The sequence below is a fragment of the Papilio polytes genome, unplaced genomic scaffold (assembly GCF_000836215.1).
Source record: "Papilio polytes unplaced genomic scaffold, Ppol_1.0 DF824191.1, whole genome shotgun sequence".
NCBI lineage: Eukaryota > Metazoa > Arthropoda > Insecta > Lepidoptera > Papilionidae > Papilio > Papilio polytes.
In genome coordinates, this window is record NW_013525013.1 from 269,501 (window position 1) to 283,402 (window position 13,902).

The 13,902-nt window shown below is 37.3% G+C and overlaps 3 protein-coding genes across 3 annotated transcripts in view; all 3 read right to left on the reverse strand.

The window, feature by feature from the left end:
* Nucleotides 1–765: 765 nt before the first annotated feature.
* LOC106110802 (calexcitin-2-like) lies at nucleotides 766–1,478 on the reverse strand. Its single transcript, XM_013292708.1, has one exon. It carries the CDS (start codon nucleotides 1,423–1,425, stop codon nucleotides 874–876), a length of 552 nt encoding a protein of 183 aa, XP_013148162.1. The 5' UTR covers nucleotides 1,426–1,478; the 3' UTR covers nucleotides 766–873.
* Nucleotides 1,479–3,208: 1,730 nt separating this feature from the next.
* LOC106110685 (calexcitin-2-like) lies at nucleotides 3,209–3,754 on the reverse strand. Its single transcript, XM_013292583.1, has one exon. It carries the CDS (start codon nucleotides 3,752–3,754, stop codon nucleotides 3,209–3,211), a length of 546 nt encoding a protein of 181 aa, XP_013148037.1.
* A 7,040-nt stretch (nucleotides 3,755–10,794) lies between these two features.
* The window catches only part of LOC106110686 (protein transport protein Sec31A), a 9,346-nt gene continuing 6,238 nt past the window's right edge, over nucleotides 10,795–13,902 (reverse strand). The window contains exons 7-10 of the mRNA XM_013292584.1: nucleotides 12,757–12,951; nucleotides 12,300–12,419; nucleotides 12,159–12,230; nucleotides 10,795–11,734 (exon numbers count right to left, since the gene is read on the reverse strand). Of these exons, the coding sequence (XP_013148038.1) occupies nucleotides 11,528–11,734; nucleotides 12,159–12,230; nucleotides 12,300–12,419; nucleotides 12,757–12,951 (594 nt within the window). The 3' untranslated portion in view covers nucleotides 10,795–11,527. The remainder of the gene's footprint in view (nucleotides 11,735–12,158; nucleotides 12,231–12,299; nucleotides 12,420–12,756; nucleotides 12,952–13,902) is intronic.

The following is a 13,902-nucleotide window of genomic DNA, read 5'->3' on the forward strand; positions in this document are numbered from 1 at the left end:
CTCAAAGTCCTTCTTTTCCACAGTCCCGCTGGAATCCTTGTCAAAGAATCTATACAGAAACGACAGCTTCTTTTTCCTAAAGTCGGACAACATTTTGATTGTGTTCGTTGGCGATCTTTTTTACGTTCACTTTAGACATTGCTCTTCTTATATACTGCTCTCATAATTAAAAACGCTATTATTGATAAACTTTATCAATTTATCTTTTTAAAGAAATCTGCAATCTATCTGCACTGCGAAAAAAATTTTATTAACATAGAATAACGTACAAACAGATCAATCGTTTTAGTAATTTTAAATGATGTTTTTGTCTTGATATAAATAAAACTGATTATTAGTTAACAAGGTGATATTACCAACTTTAAAATTCATGTTTCTACAATCAATGCAAACAACCTTATATGTAAGCTAAAACCTCTTTTATTACTTAATAGTAATACCACATATATGACTATCTGCTCTGTTGGGTAACTAGTCTGTAACTAATCTGTGTCGATAAGAATGTTTTATAAATAATGATGATCAAATTTTACTTATACACACTTTGTCCTTTTTACATCATCGTTATCCGAGTACGTCGTTCGAAGTATCATTTGATATTGTAAGAAATTAATCTGAACTATTTAAATCTAACAGCCCTCAAGTAAACATCGATTCAGATATCACCTCACTCAATAAAATCCATCAAGTAGTTAAATAAAAAATAACCAATATTATTTAAAAGCACACATTTATTTAACAAATCAATAAAAATTGAAACTCCGTTTACAATAAAAAAATAATGAGAACAGTTAAGATTCTTAAATTTCACTACAATTAAAATTTAAATAAAAAAATTATCTAACTAAACGTCTTTAGGTTTAAACTGAAAAATTAGAAACTAGACCTTCCGAAGATGAAATTTCCCGGAGCATTCGGATCTTCGGTGACGAAATACTCTTTCCATAACTCCTGGAACTCGGGCCAGGAGACGTTGGCTTTGCCTTTGGCCATCTTTTGGAAAGCTGTCACCGCTTCCTCCTTGTTCAAGCCAAAGGAAGCGTAGACTGTAGAGAACTCCTCGCTGTCGATGGCCCCATCGTTACTGGCGTCCTCCAATTGGAATATGAACTTGCAGTACTGGTTCTGCCAGTCGTACGCTGATGATGGATTCTTGGCGTACGCTTCCCACATTGTGACCCACTCGTCTGCAGTCACCTCGCCGTCCTTGTTAGCATCCGCTACATTTTGTAATCCATCCCACACCTTCAGCAAGGCGTCTAGGGTCTCCTTGTATTTGGCATCACCTTGTTTCCATCCTCTAAGCTTGGAGATGTTCTCCGCCGCCTGCTCGAAGTCCTTCTTATCTACAGAGCCGCTGCCATCTCTGTCGAAGAACTTGTTGAACAAATGCAACAGCTTCTTCTTTCTGAAGTCGGAGACCATTGTAACTGCTGGCTGTTGTCTACTTGTTGCCGTGCGCAGACGCCGGCGCTTATATAGAGAGTTCATTAGTTTCTCATGTAGATAACGATCAATTTATCTTTTGTAAATCTGTGCCGACAGACAGAGATGACGTCTGTTGGTTATCGTTTCGCTATCCATCTGCATTGCAGCGAAACTTATGTTGGTATAGAGTAGTTAACCAGCAGACTTAATTATTCATTTACAATATTTATTTTAACTGACTCCTTACAAATTACCGCCAAGAGCCATTGATGACAACTTGGATTGAAACAAAAAACGTTTTATTATAAATGGGCCTTCTTTATTAATAAAGCAAGGACTTCTATTATTCCTTTTCTCTTTCTTCTGTTTCTTTTTATTTCTTGAACCCAGCTCAAATACTTTTGCATACCAAGCACCTCTTAAAATTGTCCTCTACTACAACTTTAAGGGCTTATCCCATCAAATTATAAATTGTCTGATAACAATCGAACGTGTAATATATATGATTCAAATATCGGATTTTGTTTCCTTATCTGACAGTGACGTCAATTTGAGCTATCTTAGGCTCTATAAGCCAGTGGTGGGACAGGCCTTAAATATAATATTTTAAGAAGGGCGTTAGTAGTTAAGGTTTTTTTTAATATGTTCCCTCTGTTGCATTGTTAATCTATGAAATCGTGAAGCGCAAATAAATGTCCAAGCACAGTTTACATTATATCTGTTATTTACATCCACTTGTTACAGTTACAATGCTTGTTGCTGGGAGTTGCCACTTCAATTAGTGACAACTACATATTAAGAAATAAATAAACACAAACATTTAATACGAAGGTAAGCAAACATTGCAAACTCAATATAAAATACAAAAATATCAATGAAAACATTTCTTCGTTGCATTTCTATTTTTAAACTAACCTAACTTTTTATAAATGTATGCAAAATATTAGAATTAAAACACATGACGCTCAAATCCCCCAAAGCGTCATTTGTTTGTTTTGTTTGTGTTGAGTTTTCGTTAAAACTTGCCGTTAATCAATAAGTTTTAACGTACTAAGGTGATATATGACTACAATAAAATCTGTAACAATTCATTAATAATTTTCTATTGTGTTTTTAATATGGATATGGTCAATGGTCTCCAGAACCCAGGACCCTAAGTGGATACAAGACGTAATGCAACATTTGTTTTTTTTGTAATAGTTACATGATACGCTAGAATAAAAAATAATAACTTTGATGTGTATTTTTAATAAAAATCAATAGACCCTTGATCCTACGTGTTAGTGCAAGGATTAGCCGCTAGACGGCACTTCCGTCGAGCCACCGGAACTATGGAGGACTGAGTTCGTCGCAAGACAGGTCTTTTAAAATAAATTGAATGAAGAATCTACGATAAACGATTGAAAAACACATAACTATTTTAATGTTTAAACCTAATAGCACTAAAAGGTAATAAGAGTAGACATCGATATAAAATAATCCAGCGGTTTCAGAAGTTGATCTGCATTCAGTAATCCAGCATTCTCCTGCTCACTGACATCGATGACTCCAAGTTTATTACATAATTGTTAAATCTCCTGACTTGACATGATTGCTGAATCATGACTTGTCGACTCTTATCACAAATCAAATTATAGTTTTGATTGAAGCTCAGATTAAAATGATAAAACTCATTTTTATATATCTCTTTAATAAACATAAATAGTTAATACAACGCAAAAATACACGTAATAAGCAAGCAAAAAATGCAATGTCTAGATCATAAAATAACTGAGATTATTCAAGGCGAGGGAGATGAAAACAGCAGGTTTCCGACTGCGTTGGTATCCTCAGTGGTGAAGTACTCTTGCCACAGCTTCTGGTACTCTGTCCATGACAATGATGATTTGCCTTGAGACAATTTACCAAAAGTCTTGGCAGCGTCCTCTTTCTTGAATCCCCAAGCTTCATACGCCTTTACGAACTCATCACTGTCGATGCTACCATCGTTTCCGGCGTCGAGGATGTCGAAGGAAAACTTGCAGTAGATTTTCTGCCACTCGTACGGGGAAGCAGGATTTTTGGCGTAAGCGTCCCATTGAGCTACCCATTCTTCGGCAGACACATGTCCATCCTTGTTGGTGTCAGCCTGCTGCAAGCCGCTCCAGATGGCTAGGAGCGTGTTGAGATACTCCTTGTGCTTCGCTTCATCGATCTTACCGTCCGGCGACTTAGCTAACATCGCCGCTGTTGTCTCAAAATCTTTCTTCTCGATCTTTCCATTGTTATCAGTATCATAATATCCGAAAATATCTAAATACTTCTTCTTTCTGTATTCTGAAACCATTGTTCCTTTACACTGAACACTTGTTAACTATGTGCTCCTTGCAATGCTGGAATCTTTTATAGCAAATTTTAAGTCTAGTTGTTGAGATAAATTCTTATCTTTAACTTTTAAACCTAGGTAATGATGCGATGATGACATGTCAGGATTAATTTTGTGGGTTTTCTGAATTATGTCATACTGGGAAGTTCGTTGTTTGAGAGACGTTGAGATTAAGATGTGTTATGGCATTATAAAATGCAGTCATACTATTCAATAAACATGCAACAATTTAAATTGAAGTAAATGTTTCTAATTCTAATACGAGTTTAAAATAATATATCGTATCAACAGATAAGAAACAAAAAATCAGATCTTGGCTATTCTTCAGTAAGAACAGATCACGTCTCTCACGGCCCTGTCTACCATTTATAATTACTCTAACCTAACAAAAACTGATCTAAATTAGTATCTCATCGTTAACGAGAACAAATTAGTCCCAACTTTTACATCGGTCGCTAAGAAGAGCAATAAAATACTTAACTCAATTCTCTGACGTTAATACAATTAGTAACAGAACTTTTCAATAAATTCAATTAGTTACTGTTACTTCTACATTGCTATCGTATAATAAATATTGTTAGAAATTTGCAATTTAATGCCAAAATTCTCATATCATTCTATAATCGTCTTTGAGTAATTATCTGTAAGTATATATCTTATGTAGGTGAAGCGCTTATTTTTCATTACCTACTTCTATTCTGCAAATTAGGGTTGAGCCTATTTTAGGGTGGGTACATACTTTATCATTTTACATTGACGTATCCGATACTAACATATAGTGGTCAAGTAATGTGTGATGTAAAAATATCCAAGAATACATCCCCCACCTCTTACTCCCCCAGTCTCGGTAACTATCTGTATGATTAACGCAGCATCGTTTCCCGTCGTATGTTGTGTATTATCGTAAACCGTGCGAGCGGTAAAACTCCACCGTATAATAGAATACGTAAGCGAGCGTCTTCGGCCCGCCGTGACAGATACGCCGCATCTGTCACGGTCGCCAGCACGCCCACAGATACACGCACGCACTAAATTACATAGATGCGGTATCCAATTAATTTTAATATCGAAATAAAATACAAAAATGTCAGGGTGATCTTAAAGAGAAGAAACTATAACTTCATTTAGTAAACATTTAGTTTGATAGTTAATGTACACTGTAATAACTAATTCTAAAAACTAAACCAATGCTAAATACGAGTACACAGTACGGTTAGTATATTTTAGGACAAACGGTTATTGGAAAACTATAAAACAGGAACCAAAACTTGTAATATCTGTATTTAAGATGTTACCGGGAACATTGGCTACCGGGAAACATATCTACGCATGTTTTCCAAGGATATAAATAGAATAATTTGATTCTCAATAACTTCACAAATTCGAAATTAAATGTACTCAAATATTAAAACAACCCATCTTTAATCACTATATCAGATATGAAACTTTAATCGTAAACTTAACGCAAACACGTTCAGAGATAAAATCCCAAAGATAGTTAATGACGCACGAGGCAGCCAGCGCCGCGGACTATCATATCACCTTAATCAATTATGTTTATTACAATCGATAACGTTTACTTAATTGTTGTGCAAATGCAAAATTATTCAACTATATTTTTTCCCACTGTTATGGCCATCTCAATATTTCCCATTAGACGAGCATATAAATCAGGACAAACAATGTCTTGTACTAAAATTAATGCCGCATCCATTGGTTTGTAAACGCACTTCTTGTATAAGAGACTAATGCGATAAAAGAGAGTTCTAATGGCGATAGAGGGATGCTGGAGGGGTGCGGCGCGGGGAGGGGGAAGGGGTCGGGATAGCTAAGTACTCATTTGCCAAATTGTCCGGGATTATAGAATTTTTTTTTCTATCAGAGTCATGCACCGCTCTAATGCGTGTTTATGACTTGGCCGGAGATTGTCCAGGCTTACAGTATTACTTGCGAGATGGCTTGCGGCGTTGCTTGTGACTTGCGGCTTGCGACGCGCCGATAGCCAGCTATCTACCCGTCCGCCCGCTGTTTGTTTTGTGATACCGGACTTAATAACTTTATCGTTTTACGCAATTGGTTCTCTGGAACATTCGACAAGGGTGTGATAATACAATTGTAAAAAACTGCAATCGGCTTACGTCATACGGAAGTGAATGAGTTAAAGGATTGTTTGCATAATAATTAGGATTGCATCAACAATATCAATATTTGCCCTTATTAGGTAGACTTCTATAAGTTTATGAATTTCTAAGTGACAGAGAGAGTTCTTCAAATCCGCTATATTTAACAGCATAATATGTGTAGTTTTGGTTAAATCACACACACAAGAGGGCTCTGGGTGTCCCGCACAACGCCGCAGCAATACATCAACGGACAAACAAACCAAAGAACAAAGGCATTATAAAAACCCTCGTGTTCGGGTTTAGATTCCCTAGGGCTAGAAAAAATATTCTTTGCCACACTCGTTGTGTTTTGTCGCGGTTTAATTCCGCGGCCTTTGTTCTGTTTGAGAATGCAACCGAATGTTAGATGATGTTGAAAATATAAAAAAAAATTAATGAGAAAACGGATTCAAGTCCATCTCCATAAAAGTCTTGGCATTTATGTGTAGCCATATTTGATAATTTAATTAACTAAAGATAGGATAAAGTGATTGGCAAGTTACGATTTTTTTAGAATTAAAATCAAGACAACAGAACATTGAACAGAATCTACTAATGCGATTATTTTTCATTTCAAAGACGTAAAATATGAAGTTGATGGTCTGACATCTGTAAAAGTTTTTTCGATTGTCGAATTTCATAATATGTACTTTTGTTTGTCGTTAACCTACAATCATCATTTCCCCTGCCTTATCCTACTCCCGTAGGGTGGCGCGCACCGGATTTAGCAACCTGCAATGTAAGAAGAAATTTAACGATATGTGTGAAGTCATACACTCGGCCAGCGACAGTAAAAGTGTGAATGTACAAGCTGCAAGTTGGTTAACACTGTCATAATAATTGCAAAAAGTCTACATCAAACACACAAAACATAAGTACAATCAAAATGTAAACGAAGATGTTATCTAGATAAGATTGTCACAGGAACAAAGTAGTAATTAACTGTAACTAAGCTAGCGATAAAATATTAGTTTTGTTTCAGAAAATATTTTTATTCTATGCATTGATACCGTGGGCAATGTTGTTAATTTTAATTATTTGCTGATAGAATACGAATAAAATTCTATCTCAACCTACATATGTATCTACGAAAAACACTAATAATGTATTACGTCGGTTAATTTATGGTTCTTAAGGTAACTGACTCATTAGTCGCAAACCATAAACAAAAAAAAATCGACATTAAAGTAAGTATCAAAAATGCGTCGAAAGATCGTCATAAAGTGGCGACAGACCTAATTCAGGGTAAAGTTAACTGTTGCGATGTTACAGCCTCGTAAAACGTTTAAAATGAATAAAGAAAAATTTAATAGAAATGAAGAAATTTTATGGCAGGTATAACTGACTCTACAGTTTTATAACATTTTTTTAATTATTTGCTGATTACTGCCTACTTAGGCTGATTAAAACTGTAACAAGACAAAGCTAGACTAGACCGATCACTGGGCGATGGACCGAAAAGGACGCCATAGGTCTGCGAATTACACCGTCTAACATAGCCTTGTAAACACCATTTCTAAAGGGCGGCCAGGGCGCTAGTAGCGCTGAAATAATTCCTGTTTACACAGTAATTAACTCGATAATAAGTAGATTGTAATTAATTGATTGTTTCAGTTTATTTGATAAAGATATTGTGTCGGAGCTGCGGGTGTGAGCGATGAGCGCTCGTGAGTCCATTAATATCAATTAAACATCGGGCAATTTGCGAACTGCAATATATTCGCGTCGCTTAATGGTTTTTTGTTCCGCGTCACAGATACGCGACTGATTCATTGCGGAACATTTTGTTTTTGTTTACCTTTTTGTTGGTAAACGGCATCTTGCTTGAGGCGAATCTGACTTGAAGCATAAACTCTCTCTCTCCCCGGATCGTTTCATTCCTGAGGGTCGCGACTACTCTCTAGAAGGGTGTTTCTGCACTCTGTGCGATTCTCTGCGACAGCAGCAGCGAAGCATAAACTACACATTTAAAAATTGTCTACTTCAAAAACATTGCAATTTATCAATAATTTGTCACTCTAAAGAGTGATATCATTTTAATCCTATATTTCGTGAAGGGTTTCAGCTAATTATTCACCCTAAAATACATTTGAATTTTGAATCATCACTACGCCAAAATGTTGTGAATTTTTTGCACATGCGTCACTTGTACGAATATTTACCTACAGAAAACTATTTATTTACCTAAAACTAAAATGTTTTAAATAATATTAGGAACTATTATTCGTTTTTTTATTAATTAAAGCCATAAAAAGTCAAGTAATATTTTAAAAACGAAATATAAAATTTTCATCCCGTCCATGAATATTATGCTTGTGCTGTTATTTAAATACAGATAAAAACATTTCGAGTCGTAAAGCGACCGGAGAATTTAACAGCCTCGTAAACCGATGAAACGGCAGGGAATAATGTTATGCCAACAAAATCATCTGCTGCGGCTGTTTACGATATATTAGAAGACCAGCAAAATTGAGACAGAATAATTTTACTTTAATTGCACGCGCTAAAACCGCGGACAAGAGCTAGTGATAACATAGAGGCAGCACTTTTTAAAATTAACGTACAAATAAAATTCTATAAGGAAATTACAGAGGTTATTTTTCCAATTGTATAACTGACCAAAGTCAGGTCGGGTTTTAAATTTTAGTTCCTGTATATTGTAGTATCACAAACATAATGTAACAGACAACGTTTTATCTTATCTCGTGGTCCGAGGAACGTCGCCCAATCAAATTAGCACAGGTAACTATTACAAGCTTGACAATATCGTATTTGATAGTCATTGTTGGTGTCTACATTGAATAAGTACTGGTAGCCGAACGTATGACTTTGCTTATAACTTTTAAAACACAAGAAAACTTTCATACTATCCTAGACATAGATGTTTTAGTTAACCCTAAACAGAAACGTCATACGGGAATACTTCTCAAATCTAGAGAAGAGAACTAGCTAGACTCTAGTAGGATAATCAAACTACGCAACACTTACTCACATAGTGTAGTAATAGTCGCAAGGTTGTTTATTATTTTTAATGGCGGCCACTGTACCGCGTGACCTCATTGCACGCCGCTAATCTGCAGGCTGGAGTGCCTACGCAGGACGCGTTCCCACAGAACACACACGATTAAGTTATGTAACCTATACATGAATGTCGCCAATCTAGGGAAGGTAGTCCCTAGAATCTATACAATGACTACTTCGATAAAGTACGTTTCTGATTGTATAAACCCTGGTCACTTAACATTAAGCAATCCCTCCCTTATTATGCATCTTGAAGCTAGTACACTATAACCTGCCTCTGCCTCTGCTATAAAATAAAATAAAATAAAGCCTCTGACTCTGCTATACAATACTACAATGGACTGAATAATTATATACTAATATTATAAATGCGAAAGTTTAGGTGGATGGATGGATGGATGTTTTTTACAGTTTGTAGCCTAAACGGATGAATGGATTTCGATGAAACTTGGTATGGATGTAGAGGATAGTTTGGAAGAACACATAGACTACTTACTTTTGTTTTTTTTAATCCACGCGGACGGAGTCGCGGGCGAAAGCTAGTTATTGTCTATAATTTTTAGTTGTAAATCTCGGACCAATGACGTGAGACAAATCGCAATGGACACGGGTCGACGTTACTCTACACACTCCGCTCGCTGCACTCCTGCCGGCACCCGACGCGGCGCGAGGGCTCCGCTTATTAGCATTTACATTTTTATGCTTATCAACATGAGATGCGTTGGCTTTTAATCATATAAGCGTTATAAAAGAACCCGCAGTTTTGTATGTTAATAATAATAGCCTCCCGCTATATTAAGTGACTGCAACTAAACCGAGCAATATTTTATTTCTAACTCTACTTAGTATAAATGTATAAGACTAGCTGTTCCAGCGACACTTAATCCGCATAAAATTATGAAAATTTACATAATTTACATGTGTCAAATTATCAATAGCAAATGTCAAAATGACATGACATGACAAACCTTGACAGTCTTGCTTCCTTGATGTTGGCAACAACTTATGGTCTCTTTCCCACATTAGGGTTTTTATTCAAAATGTTTAAGTTTAATGGCGTGAAAATATAGCCTAAAGCGTGACGCAAGTGTAGGACGTTTTATTAAAAAGAAATATTCAAAAACATTCTGTAATTGCTAACAACTTAGGTAACAACAAGAAGTGTGTGTTTACGCTTTATTATAATAGTATAGATAGATATAGATTATTTAGACAAATACGGCTGGTATAAGAGTAGGTTGAGGTGAGGCGACCGCCAAGGGCGCCGGATATAAAGGGGCGTCACAGATGCATAAAAGGGCGCCTTTTTGGTATGGGTTTGTATTACACATAAATGCTTTAAAAAATTAAAAAATTTAAGCTATAAAACTATTTTTATGTTTTAATGCATTTTTGTACATATACGTTGCATAAATGGAACATTTTATGTCGCAGTCAAAACAATGAAGAGTGGAAACCACTCTCCGCCATTAGTCAAACAACTCGTTTGTTCGAGTATTTCATTCTTTATTTAAAGCAAGATAACAGCGTTGCTTTTTGTTAAAATGCTATCACAATTATATGCTATATTTTCAAATTGCATGGAATGTAGAAAACAAAAATGCATTTAAGGTGAAAGCTTGCACTTTACGAATTTATCTATCTTAATGGAGGTGCATTATATATAATTCCACTCGAAGTTTCAGCGCAATTCGGAAATACTAAATGTTTATGCGAAACGACAGTTTCTGTCAAGAATTGTGTAAAGGAAATGAAACTACAATTACATTAAAATATATCTATATTTAGTAATATCTTCAATAACATAATTACAATATTCATTTAATATATTAATTACATTTATCAGTTACACGCAGAATAATATTTAAGCGATCTCAAGTCGTTCTGTTAACTTTAAACTGATAGTTCATAATAATGAACTAGAGTTTAAATTCAAATAAATCTCATTACAAGTCATTTTAATAAAATCATCAAAACGTATATTTTAAAAAAAAATTACGAGCACTTTTAATTTATAGTAATCAATCATGTTTCAAAATTAATTAAAAACTGCCAATTGTAATCCAAAATTATTCCACAGCCTTACAATAATTAAAGTTACGTTTGATGTATAAACATAATTTAAAGTAAATATTAAAATTATTGTGAGAAGAGGTTTTACAATTTTGTTACGTCAAAGGAATGCAAATAATAAATCATTTGAGATAGACAAAGACAGATACAGATTGGCACAAAATAAGTAACATTAAATAAATTTTAAAACGATTATAACATTTGTTAAAAAGGAAATTAAAACTAATACATAATTATAGAGGAGACATTAACTATTATACATTTATGCTATCTAGGAAATGAAACGATTAGATTGGATGTTTCCCGTTGGGCCGTTCGACATACCGATCGATCGACGCGATGGGTTTTTCCTCAAGTAGTCGATCGAATTCATACAATTAATCAGAACAATTCGTAAATGGTCCAATAGTCCAATGGTCCAACGGGAAACTCCCATTGGATTGAATCATATCTGAATGATATCGGTGTCGCTGTCAGTCTACCGCTGCTGAAGCTGCTGGTGCTGGTGGGGCAGCAGCTGCGGCGCGAGCTGCAGCAGCAGCTTGAGGCCGGGCAGGAAGGCGGCGGCGGCGGCGAAGTCCGCGCCCGACGCCAGCGCGGTGGCGCACTGCAGCGCCTGCGGGAACTCGCCGCCGCGCGCGTGCTGCGCGCACTGCCGCAGCATGCCCACCGCGCCCTCCGACAGCTGCCGCACGGGACATTAATGTACCTCTCTCCCACCTCCCCCCTACCTCTCACCTATCTTGCGCAACACTACCACTTTCTAGTGTAAGTTGACAATCGAGCAAGTAGCCTCGACATGGCATGTTGCAGATTTGTAGATGTGAAGTCTACCTTTAGTCTAGCCGCAGAAGGGACGCATAAAAGGTGATAATTTTCCCTATCTACGCGTTCCCCGTTAATTTATTTTCCCCATTCCTTTGTATCCTCTCGCTTAGGGATAACAAAGAAAAAAGAACTAAAAAAATCCCTGACTCACAAACTCGTCAGAGTATACGTGGAAGTGCTGCCACTTCACATTTGTCTTCTGTGTGGTCGTGGTATTGCTCAGCAAGATCCGCACACTCATACGACACTGTTAAAACGGGCTAAATTTCATGTATACTCACTCTGTACTCCCGCAGCAGGTCGTACAGCGTCTCCAGCCTCCGCTGCACGTCGTCCAGCTTCCTCTTCATTTGCTGAAACGAGAGGAGAATGAGCAAGCGGTCCAGAGGTCAGCGAAGGAGCGGTAGTGGCAGCAAAGAGACCGTGCTGGGTGCTCGCTGCGCGCAGTCGGCCCGCAGCGAGTCGAACACCGCCTGCAGCTCCGCGTACTGCTCCGGCAGCGGCGCCTTCTGCAGCGGCGCGGCGGGCGGGGGCGCCGCCTCCTGTGTTCAATTAATGCATGTTACACTTCATGCTCTAAACTGAAGAAAGGATCTCGTTGGAATGTGGCATAGATGTGAAGAATAGTCTGAAAGCATACATACGGTACTTTGAATCCCGGAAATATATAGTTCGTTATGTTTTTTCATGTTTACACATAATTCTAAAACGCCTTAGCTAACGCCAATAAAAATTTGGTACAGATATAAGAAAGTCTGAAGTGACACTTAGGATACAGTTCATACTCGAAAAATATCAGGTTTTTTGTTTTTTATGGAATAATATTGCGCAGACATAGTTGCGAGTGATAGTAGTTTATAACTATTTCTAAAACATTACCTGCTGATTGTAGACAGGCGGCGCGTACTGCTGCTGATAGTGCTGGTCGGGGTAGTAGCCGGGCGCGGGGGCGGGGGCGGCGGCGGCGGCGGGCGTGGGGGCGAAGGCCTGCGGGTGCAGCGGCACGTGCTGCGGGGGCTCCGCGCCGAACAGCGGGTGCGTGATAGGCGCCTGCGCCGCCACCTCTTGCTTTGGCTACAAACATACGTAAAAATGAAACTCTATTGTACACTTATAAGGTTCAATATCATCTAGTAATTGTAGTTAATTACCGTGCGCACGAAAACTGTATGAGGAGTGTTTAGTAATCGATAAATACCTAACTAAAAAATCAACACTAAATTAGTATCAACGTCAGAAATACCAATCAAAAGGGAAACGTGTCCTATGACGTCACTGACAGGTATGTTTGTGTGACAGGGAGGGGGCGAAAGGGACAAATCATGCGTCAACTCTCTCAAAAATACGTCAATTCTCAACAAATCATGCTGCCTTACACTCAAGGAAATCGTTTTAACTACGCTCTGTTAATGAAAATAATACTCCGATATTTTACGAACAGAAATTATTTTCCTATCGTAATACTGAAAATGTAGCGATAAATAAAGGGCACAATGAACTGTATGGTTTTACAATATACAAAATGTAATATACCATAAGCATGCAATCGTAAATAAAGATCTCCGTGTAAATAGCCAACTGGTCCTTCGAGCTGGATGTTTCAATTTCGATGAGCGGTGTAAATGTTACTAAATGAGCAACAAGAGTGGCATTTCCTTGAGCGCGGCCCTAAGTACCTCTACGTGTCGCCTATGGTCAATAATGTGTCCCCACCGGCGCGTGCCGGCGTGCCAGGCCGACATCTCTGCCGACTCTGGCTGCTAGAACAAGCTTCGTATCGAATTCAAGGTACAATACAACTTGAGCAGTTACTGATAATTATAATCTGGGTTTGAAAGATGTATCTATCCAAAGAATAAAAGATATAAACGAGGCAGTTAACAAAAAATTTTACTGGTATTTTCTCTGAGAGGTACTATATCGGTTGTTAAGTTTAGTGCCTCCTCGTATAATACAAGGGTATTGACATATAATAAAACAGATACACACTAATACTAGTGAAATTATGTGAAAAATATTTAAAGT